We start from the raw sequence: 25063 nt of genomic DNA, 5'->3' as shown, positions 1-25063 counted from the left end.
CATACATTTCCGATACTGCTCAATAGGTGATTAACCATTGTAGATTAGATAGTAGTCAGAAGAATTACTGGATGTGGTTCCTATGGATGGCACTACAGCAGGGGCAGATATACTTGCATGTGTTTAACAGAGATTTGACAGTATCGGTCTGCCATGGAAGAATCTCACCTCTGTGGCTATGGATGGCACAGAGGTTATATTTGGCTGAAATACCGATTTTGTGGTACTTATGCGAGATATGCTAGAATCGTTCCACATGAGATTTTTGCAATACACTGCAGTTTTCCACCTAGACAACTTATGTGCTAAAAGTGTGAACATGAGGGAACTGATAAGAGCTGTGACTTACAACAAATTTCACCTGCAGTCATGTTCTTAACACATTGCCAGTTCAAAGCCTTTTTTTTCAAGACCTAAAAAGCATTTATGGTGATGTGCCACATCACAGTGAAATACACTGGCTGAGTCGAGATAAATTCCTTGAGAGATTTTTGAACTTCAGAGAGAAATTGATACATTTTGGTCATGAGTGATAAGCCTGTTGCAGAACTGACAAACCAATGGTGGCTAGCAGATTTGGCCTTTCTCTGTGACATTACATACTACATGAATGTTTGAAATTTAGCATTACAGGGTAAAAACATGTTAATGTCAGAGATGTATGACTGAATCCAGAGCTTTAAGATGAAACACTCTTCGTGGAATAAACAACTAGGAAATGGGAATGCTGCTCATTGTCCAAGTTGTCATCTTTAATGATGAGAGCAGAGCGGTATTTTCAACATCAAAGTAAACCTTTTGATCTTCTCCACAAATCTGAGATTTGTTTTCAGGATACTGAAAAGTTAAATGAAAAATTTAATGTCTTTTGACTTTCCTTTTCAGCTGACAATGTGGAAGCTGAGCTGCAATTAGAACTTGCAGGCTCACAATGTGATGGGCAGTTGCATGGTGATGGTGGTGGTGCAGCTGCAATTAGAACTTGCAGACTTACAATGTGACAGGCAGTTGTGTGGCGGTGGTGGTAAAAAAAAAAAAAATTAGTCTTGCTGACTTCTATAAGAATTTTCCTAAAGATAAATTTCCATAACTTTGTAAGTATTTTTGGATCCACATATTTTGGGGAGTAACTTTTTTCCATTATTACGAGAACTAAATCTACCCACAGAAGCTCACTACCACACTTCAATTTCAAAGTTTGTCTTCAAAATAGCAGTGCCAGAAAGTGGTACTAGATATTGATACTTTACTCAAAAGCAAAATTCATTGATATGCTATGTTTTTATTTTTTACTTAAAATAGTCATGAAACACAGATTTATGTCAATTTAAATTTTGTTCTAAAATGCAGTTGATCAGAGGCTGCATCAATCCTGAGAAATATCCAGTTTTGTACTTAAATGCCCCATGTTCTTTGCTTCACCAATATATTAACAGAGATATAAGTTTCATTTCATTGTTATTTCTCATTAAAACAAGTCTTAGCAAAGAAATTTTTCACGAAACACATTAACAGGCGACCATTAAGTTTAACATCTCATATAACATTACAATTGACTATAGTACATTGTGAAGCCATCTTGTTCCTGTTCCTCTCTGCCCCCCCCCCCCCCCCACCCCCTTCCTTGTACCACGGCTCCTTTCCCTGCTATATGTTGCCGCAAGCCAGAGAACTGCTTACTGCTGTGATGTAAGTGCAAGCCAGCTCACATGAGCAGACTGGTGAACAGACCTGACCAAGAGTAACACACAAACTTGTAGTGATAAGCAGTAAAATAAGATTCATATGCACTAAAATAGAGGAACAGCACAAAAAAACCAAGTTGTTTTAAGTTCTAATTTTTATTTGTAAACTTAAGCTGTGATGACTTCACAGTAGTAACTGAAATACACATGACAAAACAGATCCAAATTTTAGTGAAACAATATATACAGTTATCAACATGGTGGTATACACTTTAATGCACATGACATTTCACAGTCTTGAGCTTTTGCAAGCACCGTCATGAGTAATATCCACCTGGAATAGTTTCAACACTTATAAATCCAGCAACAAAAAATGAACATAATTTGTTAAAGTGTTCATGAACAGTATCAAAATTGTTATGAAAATATTTATTTGTTTTAAGTTAGCATAAAATATAGACTCCATTTGAAAGTCATCATGTCAACATTTTTGTCACTTAAAGATTTATAAGAATATTTTCATAAAATTAAAATAAATATGTAGGAAGGAACATAAAATTAATTTTTAGGAATTCACTGAATAATACTACAAATGACATACATTGGAAACATGGCACACTGACATGTTACGCAGTAAATGTGAATGGCTATCACATGAAACTTCTCATCGGTTGTTGGGGGAGGGGTGGGGAGAATTAATTACACTAATTCTATCATTTACACATGAAATTTAAGTAATACAAAAATATGCTCATTAATGTCATACGAGACTGAAGTAACAGATGACGCCACTCGACTTTTCAGGTTGAATCCACAACGGAAACAAAATTTCAGCATCATAGCTGTGCAAGTGTAATGATACATTAAGCGTCAGCTTCATGTACTACTGTCACTAAGTAACATTTATCCACAATGTTGGCAAAGTATCATATATTTGCAGAATTTCACTTTCACATCTATCTTTTATTATAACTATACATTAGACCCAAAAACAGCACATCACTTTTGTACATGAAAGCCAGCAACCATTTCTTCTAACAGCTGTTGCCAATATACTTTAAAGGAAGAGATGGTAACTTAGCAACATACTGTTATCCATCTGTTCAGAAAAAGGCAGCCAAAAATCAACTTTCATGGCACAAAGAAAAAAGAGGGGGGAGGGGTGGATGCTTTCCACGACCGTGCGTGCTGAATGACTTATATCTTTAGCTTTTATAGCCTGTTTTACTTTTGTTTCTTATTTGATTTTAAGTTTTATTTTCCGACTGGATGCTTTTTGTCGCTATTAAATTGAGTGCAGTGGCCTTCCATCATATGTACTAATGTAGTTCGTAATGAAATCACCAAATGTATTCAGAGCGTGTGTCAGAGAGAGACAGAGAGTGTTCGAATCTCTGTCTGGCAGGACGTTTCACATCAGCAGATACTTTGCTACAGAGTGAAAATTTCATTCTGAATAATGCTATAGCTTGTTTCATCTTCTGCAGATACTAATATTATTAATTTTCATTTCTTATTGGACTCGTGTACTGTAAAATGACAAGCTCTTTCACTAGAAATGTTTCACTTCTATCAAGAAAGAGTTGTTAAAGCTTACTGTATAAGTACATTGTATTCTGATGATTGATACTGATTTGGAAACAGTTTGTCTTTAGAGTGAAATTTGACAAAATGCTGTACACGATTTGTAAAATATGCCAATGTTTGCATTGTCACTAAGGATACTTTGTTGATAGTACAGAAATGCCTCTGGTGAAAGAGCTATTCAATATGCAAAACACAGTATTCAGAATTTATTTGCTTTATAATCATAGCCTTTACATTGTCTGAGCACTTCAGCAGTCTGCATCAATTTACTGAGTGAATTTTTGCTTGTCAGAATGGGTCCTGAATATCTGGAGCTGTGTGGGAGTTCTCAGACAGTAATATAATGGATGAGCTCGGATTATGTGTATCAAAACATGCTCCAGTATTGCTCCATGTTTGACCATAGTAACTGAAGTTTAGACATTTCTGAGTATCACATCATTTCACCCTCATCGACGCGCATGTCACCGAAGTGGCGTCAAATCGAAAGACTTGCACCCGGCGAACGCTCTACCGGACGGGAGGCCCTAGTCACACGACATTATTATTATTATTATTATTATTATTATTATTATTATTATTATTATGTTTTTCTAAATTAAAATTCAGGAAAATAGACACATTCATGTGATTAAAGTGTGACTATGGTTTCACAATAAAATAAACACATTTCAAATGTGTGTGCCATCATTTCATTTTGGTATACAGGGTGTATCATAATTCATGGCATAAACACACACAGTTGAAAGTACATGATATTAAAGCAAAAAAGTCTCAGGAAACATAGGGTCAAAAATGCATACCTTAAGAGCTACAAACAATTTTTCATCTTAGATACTGTGAAACAAATCTCTTCTACTGCAAGTTCTTTGCTTTCCATATTTTGGGAAGTGGTAGTATTGACCAAAATAAGAAAAAAAATGTCCAGTAAACATGTGCTCTAAAATGCGTACCTAAACAGTTACGAGCACTTGATCATTAGAGAAGCTGTGTTTCAAAGTAGCAAAGATGAACACATGCTCATAGCTCTTAAGGAATGCATTTTAGAGCACATGTTTACTGGACTTTTTTCTTGTTTTGGTCCATCATACCAGTTCCTAAAATATGGAAAGCAAAGAAATTGCAGAACAAGAGATTTGCTTCACAGTATCGAAGATAAAAAATTGCTCGTAGCTCTTAAGGTATGATTTTCCAACCTACGGTTTCTGGGACTTTTTTGCTTCTAGTATTGTGTACTTTCAACTGTATGTGTTTATGTCTTTAATTATGATGCACCCTGTATATTCTGTTTACCTCTGAGAACACACGACATCCATTTTGAGTAAAACTGGACAGAAGATAGTAAGGTTTCGTCTCTATTTTGTAATAGTAAAAAATAAAAAAAAAAATTCTAAATGTTGAACTACCTGAAAGTAGTTGAGGTTGTGAGCAAGTGCTATGAAGTTTCAGGTTTTCTTTTGGGAGTAATTTATTCTGGCTCATGGGGTACCTTGGTGAGGATGAAATACTTATGCTCAAAATACGTTCTGTGATGGCCATGTTGGAAAGAATGGAGAAACATAATTAGAAGTTTAAAATTGAGTCAACCCATAAGGCAGGATAAAGTGGCTAGATTAAAAAAGCAGAAGATTTCTGTCCATTTCCTTAAAACAAAGTATTTATACATGCTACAAAAATTGTTTATTGCCTGGCAATGAACCATCAACGATTTTATTGAAGTTTCCAAGCACTTTTGAAACTGCAGAATGATAGTGTCCATATGAACTCCCACTATTATGGTTAAATTGGTTTCACTCGAAAATGAAGTCAACTGTATTCTGGGCAACTGGCTTTTCTTTCAAATTTAATGTTCATTTAATACAGAAGTTCTGGTCTCAGAAATTGACATACAGCTGGGAGAGCAGTATGGTGACCACATGCCCCTCCATATCTGCATCCAGTGACGCCTATGGGCTGAGGATGACACAGCGGCTGGCCGGTCGGTACCCTTGGGCCTTCACGGCCTCTTCGGGAGGAGTTTAGCTATGTATTCAAGCACCAAGTTTTAAAAAATATTTTCTTGATGTGTTACAAAATAACCATTATAAAAATAGAGGAATGTTGTGTTACATGACCATGACTCTATTTGTGCAACTTTTCAGATTATTTTAGTTTCTAGCTGTTGTCAATCTTATCAATATGTATTAACTTAACAACCACAACACAGCAGCACATGCTGTGGTGTTAATTTCTCTTGCCAAAGTTTAACTGGAAAGGAAGGAATAGGTTGCAGAGTCCATTCTTGATCACCAGACTGAATATTAATGTCATGGATTAAATTCTAACCTATAGTCAGCTTATGTAAATAGCACTGCTTATGGTGACCGGTAAATCTTTGGGTAACATTAAACCAAGTAATTCCACTGGTGCATTGTGAAAGGAGATAGACTAAAGGCCAAATGCACTGGCAAAGTCAAACATTTTAAGTGAACACAAAATATGATCCACACTACATGGAAAAGGAACTGAAGTTCCAGGTTGAAAGTTGCAGTATGTATCAAAGTGACATGATTTTGCAATAGAAAGTAAGGTCTACATAAAATAAATTTCACAGGACCAAAGGATAAATTATTCAACTAACAATGACAAAGATTTAATTGTAATAACATTTATCTTTGTTCATTAAAGAAACTAGCCATGAAAATTTCAGATGTTTACTCTGGAATTTTAAGAATTTTTTTATTTCATGGCCACATTAGTGAAGTACACACAAACCCTGGAACTTAAATAGCTTTAATGACTACCATGTAAGGCTTATACTTAAAAGAGTATATGATGATACATCAGTTATAAAGATTTCATTTTACATATATATACAACTACAAATGAATTTTTTTATTTATAAAAAGGATCTTCATTAGAGAGAGGGTACCACACTGAAAATAGCATGAATATATTTTTAGTTTTTGGACAAGAAAAAGTTGACTAGGTCGGAAAAAAAGCACCATCTACCTGCAAGTATCATGTTTATCGGAACTTCCAAGTTGGAACGTGAGTGGACTTAATTAAGAGGAGCTCATCAACCCTGTTTCTCTTGGTGTACTGCTTATTCCATACAGATCCAGCATAATGTAAGACACTAACTCATCTCAGTGAGCATACTTACTAGGATAAAAAGGTAGGCTCCTTGTGTACTAAAACATATTCCAAAGCACCATTTGAATGTGGCAGGAACTACTAGAAGACTTTGGCCCATTAGTGATAGACATTTGGATGTAAAACTGGCTTCAAGAAAGAACATAAATGGATATAGGGGTATAGAGCTCTAATTCTTAAGAGACCATATGGGGGGGGGGGGGGGAGGGGGAGTGAACACAAAGATGTTCTGGACACTGGATCTGCATCCTGCCCCCCATTTAGCTTAATGAACTATTTATTAACCATAGATATGTAGCTGATGACATATCAGTATTCTGCTATGGGGATTATGTAAAGAAAATTTATTTCTCCTAGCTCAGGACTATTTACTTTCCACATTTCCATGAATCTCAGCATTTAAACACTATAAACAGAAATGTCTAAATGCACTGATTATAATATTTTTAGTACACAAGGAAGGCAGCTGTAGTTTAAAATCCTATCAACTACAAGTTTATGTGATATGGACAACAATCTCTAACTGGCCTTGGATTTGGAAAGATTTTGGTTGTACCTTTTCACAATAACTAGTTTAAGTGTTTCAGAGATATCATGAAAAATTATAAATCTAAATGCTTAGGGTTCCCCAATGTGAACATTACCTCAACCACAGCGCTATTTCTACCATGCTACAAATTTCTGGTATGGATTTATTTGCACAGCTGACATAGTGCATATGAAAGACAGAATGAGCATATTTGTGGCACTAGATGACTAATGACTGACTGAATCTCTTCTCAGACATCACACTAATTATTAAAAAGCGAGGGAGGGGGCGTTCAATCATATTCACAATTTGCTGTTCATCATATGTTTTTCTTACATGACACTTTCCTAATGTAATTTTAATGGAATACGACTGATGCATTACTCAAGAATTCTACTTTCAGTTTGACCATTGCAGCATATATCTAATTTTTAAAACCTCAAATAATGTAAAGGAAGTTACTTTCTCCTTACAGATGACTTTAAAACTTGATTAACACATGTACATTTGACTTTTACAAAATTTTTGTGATAACATCTTACACGTCACTGTTTCCAATAGTATGTCATTAAAATAACACACTTACTACAACACTAAAAATTTGAAGAATAAGTATTATAAAATATTTATGTACTATTTCCTATGCATGTTGCACATCAAGATTCTAAAATATTTATGTACATTTAATTAATTAAAGCGATGATCAGTTACAGAGATTTTAAATATATATTTCTTCATTTTCACAATGATACTTTGCAATTCACAAGTACAGTGGTAGTAAAAAGTTCCGTTTCCACATCACTTCAATATTTCTGACATACAAGCAAAAATCATTCAGACTTCCAAGATTCATGTGGACACCTTGCACTGCATCTGTCCACACTATCTACCTGATCCTGCAGGCGAACTATACAAAAGTAAAGCATTATCCAGTTTCCGTTTCTACTGCTATTGCAGAAAATTAATCTATTGTCCATTTCAAATGTGGTAAAAAAAACTGCAATAGCAGTTCTTTGTATATGGTGCTAGTTACATTCACTTGCAAACTGTGTAACTGTCACATTTACAGAAAATAAGTGAGAAACACTTGCAAAACCCCTACAATTGTTCAAAATCAGACTGATCGAAATTCGTAAGGGAAATTAATCACACACATAACTTCTCGATCCTTAAACCATTCTCTGTGATTTTCCTCAATTTCTCTCAGCTGAGCTATTAAAATATTTTCAAAAGTCAATGCTTTCGATGATGTCTTGACAGGTACAGTACTTCGTTCCAACCCTAAATTTACTAACTCTTTACACTCATCCTGCAGCAATTGTTGTAATTCCCTGGAGACACCCTTCTTCTGCTGTGGGTTGAAAACCTGTCTCTTTCTGAAAATTCTTATCTTGGAACTGGAGCTGAAATGCTTGTATCCAAGATGTTCTTCATTTTCTGATGGTTGTGTTTGTGAAGAACCCTGAAGCATAATGTGATACACATCAGTAAACTGTGTCTTGAGGCTCATTTGTCGATTTAAATGTTTCATAATTTTATTCCTTTGAATTTTTTGTTTTTCTATACAAACTAAACTTTTGGGGTTCCCAGCAACTGTTTTCCGCGTTACCCTATGAGATCTAGCAGAAGTGCAGGTAAATGACACTGATTCTTTGCTCTGACACTGACTACGCAATTTCATTTGGCATTTAGTGTAATAACTTCCATGTTTTGCCCTTCCAATGACATCAACAACTTCATGCATTTTTGGCACATCACCTGAACAAGTGGCACTGCCACTAACAAATGGCGAAACTTTCTCAGCTTCATGGGGAGGCCTACCGTTACCAACTTCATGAGAATGATCTAAATAATCCACACTACTATGAGCAGCTTCATTAATTACTGATGTAAGACTGTACTGGTGAAATGCTTCTACTTTGCCACAATGCTCAATGCGTGTTTGTTGAAGTGAATTGGCAGAATTAAGTTTTAATTCTACACTCTTTCTGTGGACACTTTGAAGTTCATAATGCATACTTAATGAATTCTGAATTTTGTGATTTAAATTAATACTGGTGCTGTTTTCATTAAATACCTGTTCACCTCTCTCACCATGTGTTTGATTATAGAAAGTAGGACACCTTCCCCTTGAAGTTACAGGAACTTCAGTGCACTCTCTAGAATTCATTTCTTGTAAACTACCAACTACATCAAAATGAAAACTATTTCTGACACCACTGCTAACTTTACAGGTGGAGAAATATTTATAAGCTTTAAAAGACTTTGTTTTAAATGGTTTTACAATATCATTTTTTACCCTATTTATCCTATTTGAACATCTAGCACGAAGTTCACGTTTACGAAGAACTTTATAATCACAATTTACAATCTTAAAGAACTGTTTATCACGGATGCTTACACATTCATCTTTCATCAGTTTTTGTACTTCTCTTGATAGCTTTTCCACATTCTTGTTAATTTTAATGGCAGCTGTTTTATGCCTTCTTGGGAACTTGTTCTCAATGGTTTTTAAAGAAGTCTCCACACTTTTTCTTGCACACACTGATGTTGAACTTGGTGTTGATTTGAAGAGAAGTCTCTGTTGACACTGAGCATCTGAGGTTTCCACACAGTTATGATAAGTCTTATTTTCTTGAACAATATATCCAGAATTTGTCCTTGATGTGTTTGCATATGTTACTGAACTATAAACTGGATCATGTAAAGATAATAGGTAAGTGTCATTACTAGACATTAATTTACTTCTGAAACCACCTTCAACACTGAATGCTTGATCTGGAGCTGCAGTTACTGCATCTCTTTCAGTGACAGTGCTAGTACAGGGCAGGTCTTCAAATTCAGTATTTAGTGAAACGTTTCTAATCCTAAGAGGTGTATGCTGCTCATCTGCACATGAGGGACCCTGCTTTATCTGAAAATAAAGTTTATTTTTGTTACTGGAATTTAAACAAATACAGAGGCATAAAAAAGTGACAAACTAGATATATGTCACATTATTTAGGTGTATCAAAAACACACACACAACCTAATTATGGAATGTATAAGAAACAAAGTATATCACTTACATTAGATTGCACATCTAATTCTTCACTTGTACATGACACTGATGTGTCCTTCCTGCTACAAATTCCATGAGTTTCATTCAGACTTCTAGTTGTCAACAAAATATTTTTTTCTTGCACTTGTTTCTGAATTGTTAGCTGTTCTCCAGACGGTTTACTGATGTGATTTGAATACAAAACTCCACTTCTTTGATGTTTAGGCAATACCTTTTCAGACAAAGATGAATAGACATCGCCAGGAATAGCAGGATAATTACAGCCAATTGATTCAGATTCTATGAAAGACTTCTGAGTAACTGCTGTACAGATGACTGGTGGATCAGCAGAAAGAGGCAGCAGAGGACGTAAGATTGAAGAATGCACTTGGGTTTGTGGTGTGCAGCTATCAGAAATAGCCAGTGCAGCTGACTGTGGGATTTTCTTCCTAGCAGATGATCGGCATTTCAGTTTTGAAAGATAAACCTGGTGGTCAAGTTTTGATGGCAGCACCTTGGGAATCAGTTTTTGTGGAAGGATATATGAAATTAGTGGAGACTGTGTGTATTCACAATCAAGCTGCGAAGAATGAACATTAGTATCATATCTTGAAGTGCGAAGATGAAGTGGATTAAATTCCATTGTATGTGCCTCTGGAATATACAATGGAGATAAATCACATTGTGTCAGTTCATTACTCGACACTATTTCCTGAGACAGAGAGAAGTCAGTAGCATCAACTACACTAACATCAGTTTCAGAGCTAAGCATTGTGCCTACTGACTGTGGGAAGAAAGGTTCTGGAGAGCTGCATACAGATCCCTCACTTGGACTAGTTGAAATTCGCAGATGACCCTCTGTATTTTGTGGAAATTTTGTCTCTGGCACAGAAACTGAATTGCTTAACACTGAAAATCCTTCAGACTGTTCAGTCTCACATGAGTATGCTCCACTAGCTTGTATAATATTTTCTGTACACTCTGAATGTATTTCCACCTCTGCACTTTTTGGTTGACAAAGTAATTGCTTCCCAGCATTATTATGAGCATTTTTCCCGTCTGGATTATAATGAGAATTTAAAGACATCAAATAACTTTCAGTGATGGCTTTTTCTCCAAGTGAAGTTAGATAGTTGTCATCAATGAGACTTTCGCTGGAAGTGTCTATTTGCATTTCCATATCATGGTTCAAATTTTCCAAATCATTTTTCTTGGACCAAACATGAATATCCTCACGTCCGAGCTTATGTAAAACCACAGACAGTGGTTTGCAAAGCTGCAACAATTTCAGGCTCTCAGCAGTCAAACCTGTACAAACACAAAAATATATCAGATAGTTATTATGGAACTAGAGGAAAGACAAAACAAAGTCTACTTGCATGCCTTTAATTACAATTTTATATAAACAAATTACTTCCAGAAAAAAAACATACTGCTTTCATGGGGCATTTAACTGCATGTGATCAACAGAACAGTTAGGGGCCCAGATATTACATACAGGGTGTAATGGGTATAAGTGCAGATATTTCTAATGGTGACGGAGGATGGCACATTGAGCAATATTACATCAGCATTTACACAATTTGCAGACTGATAATCTCGAAGTAAATGTGGCAAGAGGATGCCATTAATGCTGATTTCCCCTGGGGCAGTAGGCAAAGTGTTGAAGTGAAGAGACAAAATGGTTTGTCTGTACTGACAGGTGTAGTCCAATCAATGGTGCAGTTATGACCATGCAGAAAACATCAGATTGTAAAGCTTGTGACATGTTCGTGGACAGACTATTTGACACAGAGAAAAAACAACCACCCATTACACTCTGTTTAAAACTGAACAACAAATAAAGAACAGTTAGCACAGAACAGACAGACAAATATCTTGTTTAAGTAAGGTTTAACTAATTAAAACCTAAAGCACTAAACTGGAATGTGTAGATGTGAGAACATAGCTTCTTTCATATTAATTAAAGCTGCAAAAGTAGAATAAAGAATACATGGAAAGACAGTGAAGAAACGAAAAATCATCCCAAGAACTATATCAAGAAAACACAACCAGACTCCAACAAAAATCAAAATAAAAACAATGACAAAGATTTGTGGAACAGCAGTTGAGATTTTACTGAAGGCAGAGAAGTGAAAGGGGAGAACCAAGGCTGAAGGTAAAGTCCATCATAAGTTCAAGATAGTTTTGTCAATGAACGTGTGCGTGCACCAGTATTTCTAACTATTGCCATGAGGCATGTCTTTCTCACTTATTTATCAGACTCATTGCCATAATGGCAGCCCTGACATAGTAAGGAAAGTTACTGTCGTCATCGTCACTACCACATTATTATCTATAAGTCAATGTCTATTTGTGTGTAAGTAATGCACCTGTAAGGATTGTATATTTTCTGGTTAAAGCCCTCAAATGACGCTAGAAGTACAGTAGTCAGTTCACAACATAGAGGTTCTCTCAAATCCCAGTCAGACCGATGTCAGTGTAGGAAATGTGGTGTGCAGTCTATATTTTTCAAGGCTAGAGATGGGTGAACTTATTCATCATAGGGAACTAATTCATTGGAGATAGGTTCTCTTTTACGGCCTGTTCATTTTAACTCGTTCACTGTTCCTTTTGTTGATCTAATTGAGCAGCGCTGTACGGGTTTTAAACAAGTTAAAATGGGAAACTAGCGGTACTGTACTTGATAATAGTGACCCAGGATCTGAGCAAGGATGGGGGGCTGAGGAGGGACTCAGTTTCTTCATGAATGCTGAAGTAGTTTTGAGAGGATGATGATTATGGATTTAAAAGCACTAAAGTACTTGGTTGTGAGTCAATTCACAGAAAAGTGATGTAAAAATATGTGAAATGAGAAAAGGAGAACTGTCAGCTCCAGGGTCTGTGATGATGTCATTGCGGTTGAAAATGTATGTGACAAAATAGTTAATGTGAGGTAAAACACAGTCAGCTAACACTGCAGGTGGTCACTGAAGGATACACTAGATGAGTCGTCACGATCAGTACAACTAAAATCGTGTGAGAAAAAGCAGACTGTATGGACCTAGAGTGTTAATTAGCTTAAACAGTTAGATAAATAAAATAAATACATGAAAGTTTAAAAACGTACAACAGTACAGAGGGAGAAAGCAGCCTGAAGCTGATATGCAGTAAGCACAGTATGATGGCATCTTTGTGAAAAGCCTGAAGAGAAGTATGCTACATCTTGGTGGTCCATTTGATTGCTTTCAGTTTGTTGAGGCTTGTGATTCCAAATTGCACGTTTTAAAATTTCTCTCTCAAGGTTGCTTCTCTAGCTAATTTGTCAGCAAGTTCATTTTCTGAAAGACCTGTATGTTTTGGTGTCCATATGAATGTTAATGTCATTCTGGAGCTCAACTAATAGGTCTTTGACATTATCGACCAAAATGTTTTTGGAGTAGCTACAAATCAGGAAGTCCTTTGTGGCAAGAGTTTCAATGTACTACAGCGCCAACGATATGGTGAGCAACTCTTGCAGTATATACACTGCCTGAACTCTGAAGAGAATTCTTCTCATGCCCCCTTTCATGTGCAATAGCAAAACTGATCCTGTCTTTGACTTTTGATCCAGCTATATTGTTGCATGTCGAATTTGGGTAGTCATGGAGAACTGAACGGAACAGGTATCCCAGAATGGTGGGACCAGCATTTTTCTTAGGGCCACAAAATGAGGTCTACATACGGTGGGCGGGAGGGGGGGCACAGAGTTGAATAGCAAGAATGGGTAAACATCTGATAGATTATTACTGCATAGTTGCCCAAGAATTGTTGGTGCCTGAACCTGCTGGTGGGTCACCAAATTCCACCAGGGGGCTGTCTACATTGCTTCTACAGAAGGCTCCAGCTAACAGCTGCACATCACTGTGGTGGACCGGATCTAATAAGACCAGTACTGATGGTGCTTCCAAACTGCAGGCAACACATTTGTAGTGCAATTGGGATAAAATCAAAAAAGAACTGTGTGGTAAGTGCCCCAGGTGGTGCTGCTGAAGAATCTCATTCATCCTGTAATTTGCATTGAGCTGTAGAATATGCGATAACCATATTAACTTACTGTCAAATACCTCAAAATTTGACAGTTTCCATTAAATGCAAGTAACAGGTTATCGAGGTAAAGTTCTGGGCATGGATGCACAGTCCTCAACTGACGAAAGTCCATGATGCGAGTTTTTGTGGGACAATATTTATATCTATGAAATAGGGCCCAATTACATACTACTTCTATGGCCCTCGGAAGTTGATGCTCAACAGTTCACAATGATGGAGAGCTGTCGCACAGGCTAAGGTTGTCCACATAGTGACAACGAGACTGTGGGTCTCACTGCTGTCACAATATCACTGACTGCAATGGCAAACAGGGTTAAACCGGGAATTGATCCTCCTAGGTACACAAGTTTCTTGCGTATATAAGCTGCTGGGTGTTGAACCTATCCACATCCTGAATCGTCAGATGTATAGGAAATTCTGGATGAAAACAGGTAAACAGTTCACGAAGCACCACTCACGCAGTGTAGATAGGATTTGATGACTCCCAACTCATATTGTATGCCTTCCATATAGATCACACAACACAGTGATCAGGTGTTGGTAATGTATGCAAGTATTGCGCACTTCAGATGAATTTTCCACAGTGGGGTGTGGGCTTACATAAATGATACATACTGTTGCCAACACTCCTCCTTTCTCCTCTTGATTACATGCTATGCCTTTGCTCGAAGTGTCTTGAATGCTGTTAATTTTTCTATTGAGTGGTGGCACTTGTGTTGTTGAAGTGCTCTGCAACATTCTCTGACAAACCTCCACTGCACCGGTGTTCATCGGAAAGAGACTGAAGAATAGGATATTGCTGCTTCCATAGTACATAAAATCATGTCAATAGTACCTTATACCACTCCTTCAATATCCTTCTCTTGCCTGGTTTCAAACGGTGCGTTGGAGGTGAAGGCTTGCCAGTTGGCTTTCTGAAGTAATTACTGAGGTGCAGGAAAATAGTCGCTATACCAGAGGTTGCCTTGGATGGACCACTGGATTAAGAGAGAGATGCGTGGGCTGCAGTCTGTAATATCTATGGCTCAGTATGTTCCATGGACCGTACTAAAATTTGTTGCAGCTCAAGGAAGACTTCTACTGCTAAAATTAACTGCTCTATTACTTGGCCCCTGCTACATGTTGTTTGGCTAACCTACAGATGATTATGGGCACTGAAATTCCCTCAGTAGGAAGAAGGGTGGTTGCAGCTGTTTCACTAGCTCCACCAGCTCATGATATGGTGTAGGACTGATTAGGGGTACGCAGATATTACATACTGTTACCTTAACTGACAACTAGACACTAACAGCCACGGCTTCTAACAAAGTGGTTACTGGCACCTGCTCAATGCGTGACAGATGACCTCTTGGCGGTAATGTGATTTGTACAGTAGGATTAGTAATTTTTAATACAAGGGAATTGGGTTTTTGAGATTTGTCTCTCCTGCAGTGCTACACCAACTACAGAGTAAGTAGCCTTTAATTGATGGAGTTCACCAAGGTGGTAACTGTTACAGTTGCAGTAAAGAAACATCAGGTAGTCTCAGAAGGCAGTGAAGGGGAAACAAGAGTATGAATTACTTTGCTGCTCTAAGTTTTGCTCCACATGAATGTGCGGTTTTTCATTGGTGTCTATTGGCTTGACTGCAGAGCAGAGGCAGAGGGTGGCAGATGGAGCAGATCAACCAAAGCAGCAGAATTATATATCAGATTTAACTTTTGATTTGTTCTTCTTGTCTCTGTGAGATTTTGGTTTCTGTGAGGACTGTCCTGTCTTGTTTCCTGTGACAGAGAAGGACTGTTCTTTCCTATGACTTGCAGCCTGTGGTCCTCTTGGCCAGTAGAGTGGTGGTAGACTGCGGGTCTGTTTGGTCCTGGAAGGGGAGCACTCTGCCAGGTGTCCTGTTCCTTAATGATGCTGGAGGAGGATGAATGGGATGGTTACCACTTATGCTGTGGGTTCGGGAGGTCAAGGGAGCTGGTGTTTCCTCCCTGTCTGGAAAACGGGCACTGACACACAGCTAGGGCAAGAAGTTCCTGTCTGAGACCTTGACATTGCAGTAATTGCGAATTTTGACACAATATTCGTGAAGTCTGATGTCATATCAATTGGGTAGAATTGTTCAAACTTTTTCTTAGCACCTCGATAAAACAGGTTATCAAGAGTTTTATATTACTGGATTCTCTTCTCCTTTTTTGAAAACTGAAGATGTCTGTGAATGAGGAGGATGCTGTTTTAAGCAGTTTACACATGTTACGGGTTGTTCACAGAGGCTGCTCATATGAGTTGTCCTGCTGCACGCCCCTTACGTAGCCTCCTAAGTACAGCAGGACGACATGTGTCCACACTTATGGAACTGAAAACATCTCATAGGAGGAGGGAAATAAGGCTTAATATCAAACCTATATACCATGACCATAACTTTTTCAGATAGTTTCACTGAGGGCTAGGATGAAAGCTCCAGTGTCCACCTACTGTCCTTAGGTCCTCTCCACACATGACAAACAAAATGGACTCTGTGCTGCTCTAGATTAGCACACAGTTCGTCATCTGTTTGTAGTGCTAGGTCCTGTTGGAAGATATCTCAAATCCTGTAGAATTTGTTATGGAGGAAGATGGTAACTGGTGTATCCTCGAGCATTCAATGTTTTGATCAACAGCGATCCATTTCTCATCTTTTCTATTCCAGAAACTTCTCTGAATGGATCCCAGTATTTTTGAAGAAAACAGTGTGTTATTTGTTGCAAAAGCTTCTCTGTCAGTTCCAAAAGACACCATGCATTGGGTAAAATACCCACCTCAATTTCTCCTTGCCAGATACCAATCCCATGGTATGGCTAAAGACAGAAACAAAATGGCGTTGTAAGCCTCTGCAGTAAAATCTTATTTTTTATCCACTGAGACAGCTGGGTTGGCAAGGCCACTGGGATGGGTGAGTCTGATCTGTTTTACTGTGGATCATCTGCCATGATGTCACTCTTGCCAATCAGGGGCTCTTCCCACATGCTCCTCACTGGCACGGCAAAGGCTACGTGGCATAGTAATCATTGCCTGGAGTCCCGGTGCCATAGATTGTACAGGCACCTACTCCTTGGTATACATCGGGGATTACAGATCAGATGTCAGCATTATGATCCCTTGGAGCTGCAGCCATGTGGTGCATGATGATCCTCCCCCCAAATCTCTCTCTCTCTCTCTCTCTCTCTCTCTCTCTCTCTCACACACACACACACACACACACACACACACACACACACACACACACACAGACAGAATGGTTACCATGATGAATTTTGGTTGCAAACATAAATCTACTCTATTAGCAGGTACAGAAGGTAACAGTGCATGGTGGGTAGATTATGCACCACATAAGGTGCTATTCCCCAAAGAGCCTGCATTGTCAAACACTAAAATGCGACCATAAGTAATTAAGTAAAAAAGATTGAGGAAAAGATTTTGAAATGAGCTAAAACTGCTGGGTGTTTTAAGTCTTCAATGTAAAAACTTAATTATGTATAAGACTCCTTTTAGTTGCCTCTTATGACAGACAAGGAAAAACCGTGAGTCTATTCTAGCCCCTTTCTAGCACCTGATACTGCAGGGGGAGAGCTTTGGAATTTCACAACAAATGGTTCTGGGTACACTTGTTACTGGTCAGTATCCATTGCATATTCCGCCTTTATTCAAACTGATATTTAAGTGCTGCATCTGTTTGTGTGCTGCAGCATGATGAAAGTACAGTTTGTGAACATCAGATTTTTCAGAGTGGGCGCATGCAGCTGTACCCTCCTCCCACTACATACACCCATGTTTTATAACAATGTTTTAGAATATTGGATAAAAATTATGGTAGAAATTTTTTAACTTGAAAGTTCATAAAATGTCTATAATTAAAACTATATCTCGTGAAACATACTCCATTGCAATTAAGAATATATAATAACAACAACAGTATGTGTTATATACATAATTAAAAAGTCATCATTTTAAAAATTGAAATATTTGAGTATAATTACACATGCCAAACTCGTGTGGATCAAAAATTTTTTAAGCTCCAGCAAATGAAACTGAGATTAAAATAGGCTCCCAGTAGTCTTGCAGCCCTTAAATCCCTTAAATGGATTACCAGCTGTATGTCAGAAGCTAAAAAGTGAAAATGGTAAAGGGAACATTTATGAAAATTTTAATGGCCTCAATTGACTTGTTTTCATAGTTTGTCCTGTGTTTATCCTTTTTGAAGGCAATGAACTTGCTGGCATATAAACTCTTTTTAGGACCACTGAACATAAAAGTGAATAAAGAAGTTTTATTTGTTCCCACCATGACAGAGAATCACCAGCCCTTCAGAGCAACATTTCTGAACTGTAGTTGGTGATGTTAATGATAGCCATAGCCTTTGAATCTTAAATTTTGTGCTATTTGCTAATTCTTTGTCAAAGATTTCCCACAAATTAAAATTTGTTGTTGCGGTAAAAGGTGATGGATGAGCCTTTGAAGGTGAAGTTAATAAAACACGTTCATTAGCTTCCTCTTGTGCTCCGACTGTACAACTTTATTCACAAGCCCATAACCAGCTGCAAGTATTTTGTATTGTTTGCTCTGAACTCACTCTCACCCTGTCTCTCTCAATGATGAGCCATGGGTCAAGTAACATCGCTTGGATGCAACTATTACCATGAGTAACACTTCCCAGTTTTTAAAAGTAGGAATGAATTTTAAAAGCATTTTCGGTAATGACACAGTTTGCTAGCTGTTCACATCTCTAGTAATTTTATAATAGATCCGAAAAACTGCAGTCAGTTCCCACCACCGGGAGGCAGTGGCTGCGTGTGCATGTGTTTTCTGTTTCGTACAACAGACTCTGTCTGAAAGCTCAAATATTTTAACTTGTTTTTCACTGTGCCTGTCTGCAACTCAACAGCTCCTCAATGTGGTGAGTATAAATCAATCTTTTCTTTATTGTTGTTACCATGTCCCGAAATTTTCAGCTGTTAAAATTTCTTATTTGCCATAACCTATTTACATAAAATACGTATTCTATAAGTAGATTTTGATATATGGTAAATCTGTGCCATTATTCTATGTCCTGGACACAACACTGTATGAAAACATACGTTACCTACTGGTAAAATTTTGCACACCTCGACAATGTGAAACAAAATCTATTGAAACTTCTTGTTCCTATCAGATGTGCATTATTGCGCTTTAACCAGATGCAAAATGATAAGCAGACTCTGTTTATTATGTACAAGCAACCAACCCTGGCTTTGTACAGGTAGCACTCAAGTGCCTACAGGCGGATGTCTTGTCTGGCACAGTGATAATTTTTTTTTACAGGTGAGTGCATGGGCATCAAAGTTGCCATGCCACTGTGACCACTGCAGGTGGTGCAGTAGTTCACAGCTCCCATCACTGTCACAATCACTGCAAATGCCAAAGAAATATGCGACAGACAACATTTGAGCCTCGTGAGAACCTTCTGCCTCCAGTGCCAGTCTGGCCTAAGTATCAAAATCCCTACTGTAGTTCCTGAGATGAGGTTGTAAATACAGGCAGAAAAATGTGCTGGTGGACTTATAAGATGTATATAAGGAAACATATGCACAGACTTACAGATTAAGCTCATAATAATAATAATAATAATAATAATAATAATAATACTGTGTGGCATAATGGTCTGGTACAAGTCTTTTGGTTGGATGTCACTTTGGTGACTTGCGTGTCCCTAACCAGTTATCCAACCATGGAAAGGGGATCTACAGTTTAACACTGCTTCTAAAATACATTTTGTTTCTGGCAAATCACCACATCATTGAGAGGTGAATGCAACATTAAAAGGCAATGTGAAAAATCAATGGTCTGCCCAGTATTCAATCCCGTGACCTTTCGGTTTCCAGGCATGTCCTTTACTTACTGCTAAACCACCAATATCAATTTCGGTCAAACTTCACTGCTCTCTGGAGTTGTGGCTGTACTGACTCCTACGTGGCAATGGCCCAATTTTCACTGTGGTAAGGACTGATTTGTCATCATTCAGGCAATTTCTATGGAATATTTATAAATCATGCTCATGAACCTTCCTAGTGAAGCAGTCAGTCTATCAGTGAAAACCAGATCAATATACCTATAATAGTTCCTGAGATCAGCCTGAACACAGAAAGTGTGGCACAGGACATCAGTTTACATGTATACAGAAGAAGAAGGTAGGTAGATAGAAGATCATGTTCATATTTTTGCAGATAGCCACACTCAAACTAGTGAAAGATAACAAAATAAATTTGTTAACATAAACAGTGACTGATTGCTATAATTCTATCATATACTACATGTATGATCAATCAAACTTCATGTTACAACCCCCCCCCCCCCCCTCCTTTTTCCCCTTGTCCCCTTAATGGAGAATAATAATGGAAAACTTGCAAGATCAGTATGCAGTTAAAGTAATGTTTTTAATTCACAAATATCCTTATTAATATTTATGGTTTCCTTTTAGGAATATTTTCCTATTGTTTATATGCTATCTCATCAACAATTAAGCAATCAACTATCTTATTCCAGAACACACTGATTTTCACGGCCTGCTTTGGAATCCAACAGATACAAATGTGCTGCTGAATCCTAAAAGTCAGCTAATGATTTATCTTTGGAAATCTACAAGATAGCCACAGAGAAGAAAAATTTGCCGGTGAAGTACATCACCATAAGCACAAGTGACACATGAGAGAAGTAGAAGATCAGTATCCTTTAATTGATATGCATGCAGTTGATGATTTCTGTTGACAGTATGATAAAATTCCATGTCTCTGACTTCAAATGGAAGTACCTGTACATGTTTCACACCACCAACACTGAAACAAATATATCAATATGTTAAGTCCTTGGTGGAAAATAAATAATTTACAGAGTACAGGTAATAACTCACCGAATAAATATATCAGTTTCAAAAGTTACTTTAAGATCTGTATGTATGAATATTGTAGCATTACAACAACAGAAACTGCAATGAAACCTTACTGATTGGAAAAGTTATATCACATAGCAATCAGAAATTCTCCTGTTAATGCCACTATTAATTATTTATTTTGCAGCTGGAAGCAGTAAAATCCACAGAACTACTAACCTGTGTCTGGTACAGGAGGACGACACCTCAGATGTTTCCTAGGGAATTTGTAAATATGGGCCCATGCATTTGTAGATGTTTTATTTCGTTTCCAAGTGGTAGGCCATGGACCATCTGAATGCTTGGCTTCACGCGTTCGTGGAAGAAAGTCCGTGTAGTCGACACAATGTCTTTCCACTTTTCCGAGATGAACTTCCGAGGAAACAGTTGATGGTTTTGTTCTCCTGTGTAAAGCTAGTCCAAGAGGAGAAGACACAGGAATGGAGCAGCAACGAGTAAAATTCACGCCAGCAACCTTCCATCTCACATCTTTAGATGTTCTCTTATGTTGTACAGTAGAATCAACTTCTGTATTGTTCTTCAGGCCAAGGTAATCTAGAAATCTGTCCTGTAATATTGATGGATAGTGACAAAAATTAGAAAATATCAACCAAGAAATAACATGCACAACTGTTCTTGTAATTTAAAATTTCAAATAAATGAATTATGAAAAATTAAAGCATAAATAATACGAAATAGAGCTGACTGCACAAAAAAACTACAGTTTAGCATAAATTAACTAACAAACAACTTCCTGGCAGGTTAAAACTGTGTGCTGGACCGAGTCACGAACTCATGATCTTTGCCTTTCTCAGTCAAGTGCTCAACCAATTGAGCTACCCAAGCATGACTTACGACCTGTCATCACAGCTTTACTTCTGCAAGGAACCTCATCTTTGGCAGGGGGGGGGGGGGGGGGGGGGGGAATTCTTTGCAATCTGCTGTTCTGCCATAATACACACATAAAAAAAAGTTTTGCATCACTCCGGTTAACAGAACTCATGAAGAGAGATGATGACTGTGGATATTGCATCACAGACACATCGGAGGGGGTCTGACAGCGGATCAGTTCCAGTCATTCCACCAGAAAGGAGGTACACGGCTCGTGTTGCCTGCAGTTAAACCAAGCCTAGACAGTAAATAGCATGGTTTGATCGTGTCCATTGTTACTTTGTGCCAGGAATGGCTCTCAACAATGGAAGTGTCCAAGCATCTCGGAGTGAACCAAAGCGATGTTTTCCTGACATGGAGGAGATACAGAGAGACACGAACTGTTGATGACATGCCTTGCTCAGGCCACCCAAGGGCTACTACTGCAATGGATGACTGCTACCTACAGATTATGGCTCGGAGGAACCCTGACAGCAATGCCACCATGTTGAATAATGCTTTTTGTGCAGCCACAGGACGTCATGTTATGACTCAAACTGTGCGCTATAGGCTGCATGATGCGCAACTTCACTCTCAATGTCCATGGCGAGGTCCATCTTTGCACCCACAACACCATGCAGCACGATACAAATGGGCCCAACAACATGCCGAATGGACTGCTCAGGATTAGCATCATGTTCTCTTCGCCAATGAATGTCGCATATGCCTTCAACCAGACAATTGCCGGAGATGTGTCTAGAGACAACCCAGTAAGGCTGAACGCCTTAGACACACTGTCCACTGAATGCAGCAAGGTGGAGGTTCCCTGCTGTTTTGGTGTGGCATTATGTGGGGTCGACATACGCTGCTGGTGGTCATGGAAGGTACCGTAATGGCTGTATGATATGGGAATGCCATCCTCCGACTGATAGTGCAACCATATTGGCGAAGCACTCGCCTTCATGGATGACAGTTCGTGTCCCCATCGTGCACATCTTGTGAATGACTTCCTTCAGGATAATGACATTGTTTGACTAGAGTGGCCAGCATGTTCAAATGCCTGGGATAGATTGAAAAGGTTTGTTTATAGATGACATGACCCACCAACCACTCTGAGGGGCGTACACCGAATTGCCATTGAGGAGTGAGACAATCTGGACCAACAGTGTCTTGATGAACTTGTGGATAGTACACCACGGCGAATACAGGCATGCATCAATGCAAGAGGCTTTGCTACTGGGTATTAAGAGGTACCGGTGTGTACAGCACTCTGGAGAACCACCTCTGAAGGTCTCGCTCTATGGATGTGCAATGTGCAATGTGTGGTTTTCATGAGTAATAAAAAGGGCAGAAATGATGTTTATGTTGATCTCTATTTCAATTTTCTGTATAGGTTTCGGAACCGAGGTGATGCACAACTCTTTTTGATATGTGTATTTAGATTATACATTACCTTTCAATAATTGCACTTTTTTAAAGCAAATCAGTACTGATGCCTCACAAACAGTCCCCGCAGCAAGATTCACCCAAAAGAAGTTGACAGTACCTATCTGCAATAATATCAATAACGTTAATGGAGGAAACCGTATCTGTCTTTACAAGGCTGCTGGATGCCCAGTTTGGCATTCTTCTGTACCACCACATTACAAAAGCTTTTATTCCCTTCTTGCCTGCACTGCTTATTGTCCCCGTTTCACTTCTGTGCAAGGCCACACTCCAGATAAATACCTTCATTAAAGACTTCCCAACACTTAAATTTATACTCAACGTTAACAAATTTCCCTTCTTCACAAACTCTTCTTGTCATTGCCAGTCTCCTTTTTATATCCTCTCTACTTCAACCAGCTATTTTGCTGCTGCATAACAAACCTCATCCACTAGCTTTAGTGTTTCATTTCCTAAGTGATTCCCTCAGTATCACCTGGTTTAATTTGACTACATTCCATTACCCTTGTTTTGCTTTTGTTAATGTTCATCTTATATCCACCTTTCAAGACACTGTCCATTCCAATCAACTGCACTTTCAAGTCCTTTGTTATATCTAAAAGAATTGCTACATCATCAGAAAATGGCGAAGTTTTTATTCCTTCTCCCTGAAATTCTGTAACAAAATTTGTCTTTGGCTTCCTTCACTGCATCGTCAATATACAGATTGTATAGCATTGTGAACAGGCTGCAACTCTGTCTCCCTCCCTTCCTGACCACTGCTTGCCTTTCATGCCCTTTGATCCTTACAACTGCTGCCTGGTTTCTGTACAAGTAGTATATAACATTTTGCTCCAAGTGTTTTACCCCTGCTACCTTCACAATTTCAAAGACTGTATTTCAATCAACATTGTCAAAAGCTCTCTCCAAGTCTATAAACGCTATAAATGTAGTAGATTTATCTTTCTTCTATGATCGGTCATAGGGCCAGTACTGCCTCACATCTTGCAACATTTCTCTGGAACCCAAACTGATCTTCCCCAAGGCTGGTTTCTACTAGTTTTTCCATTCTTCTGTTAATAATTCATGTCAGTATTTTGCAACCATTGCCTTATTAAACTGAGACTTTGTTAATATTCGTACCTGTCAGTGCCTGCTGTCTTTGGCACTGGACTTATTACATTCTATTTCAAGCAAGAGGGTATTTCCCCCATCTCATATAAGTGTTGGAGAAAAATATGAAAACACCACGAGAAATGCATGCTTGAACCCAAATGCAGATGATAGGCACACCCACAGGTTGTGCTGTTGTATTTGACCATGGATAACACCTGTGCAATGTCCTCAATATGTTGCAGGTATCAACTGTGGTCAGAACAGTATTTGTGTAGTTCTGTCTTTCAGGGCCAAGTTAACATGAACCTGGGCAAAACGGTTGTGCTCATATGGTGGGTGCTTCCATAACCAAGATGGTCAAAGTGTTCGGTGTTTCAGGAACCACCATATCGATGATCTATACTACATACAAGGAAAGCATAAAATCATGTGCAAAGTTACAATGCAGACAAAGGTGTGTGATGAGTAGTCGTGACGAACAGTCACTCAAGAGGATTCGAAAAATAAGATGACAACAGCTGCAAACGTCACCGCAGAACTAAGTGTTGTACCCACGAACCCTGTTAGCACCAAAGAGAGCTCCATACGTAGGGAACAGTAGGGCCAGTTGGACTTCCAAAACAACTCCAAAAGTGAGGCAAATGCCCATAAAACAAAAATGCAGTGCTGAAGCCTATAAACCTGGG

General features: G+C 38.3%; 1 protein-coding gene across 8 annotated transcripts in view; it reads right to left on the bottom strand.

Moving 5' to 3' along the window:
* Window positions 1–1822: 1822 nt before the first annotated feature.
* Window positions 1823–25063, bottom strand: part of LOC126297666 (uncharacterized) — a 275101-nt gene continuing 251860 nt past the window's right edge. For all 8 annotated transcript variants that reach the window (XM_049988760.1, XM_049988761.1, XM_049988759.1 and 5 more), the window contains 3 exons: window positions 21147–21534; window positions 10005–11284; window positions 1823–9850 (listed from right to left, as the gene is read on the bottom strand). In XM_049988760.1, the coding sequence (XP_049844717.1) occupies window positions 8051–9850; window positions 10005–11284; window positions 21147–21534 (3468 nt within the window). In that variant the 3' untranslated portion in view covers window positions 1823–8050. The remainder of the gene's footprint in view (window positions 9851–10004; window positions 11285–21146; window positions 21535–25063) is intronic.

This window comes from Schistocerca gregaria, chromosome X, assembly GCF_023897955.1.
Source record: "Schistocerca gregaria isolate iqSchGreg1 chromosome X, iqSchGreg1.2, whole genome shotgun sequence".
In the NCBI taxonomy this organism is placed as follows: Eukaryota; Metazoa; Arthropoda; class Insecta; order Orthoptera; family Acrididae; genus Schistocerca; species Schistocerca gregaria.
Note: the sequence above shows the minus strand (reverse complement) of the source record. Positions and strands in the feature narration are given on the sequence as shown.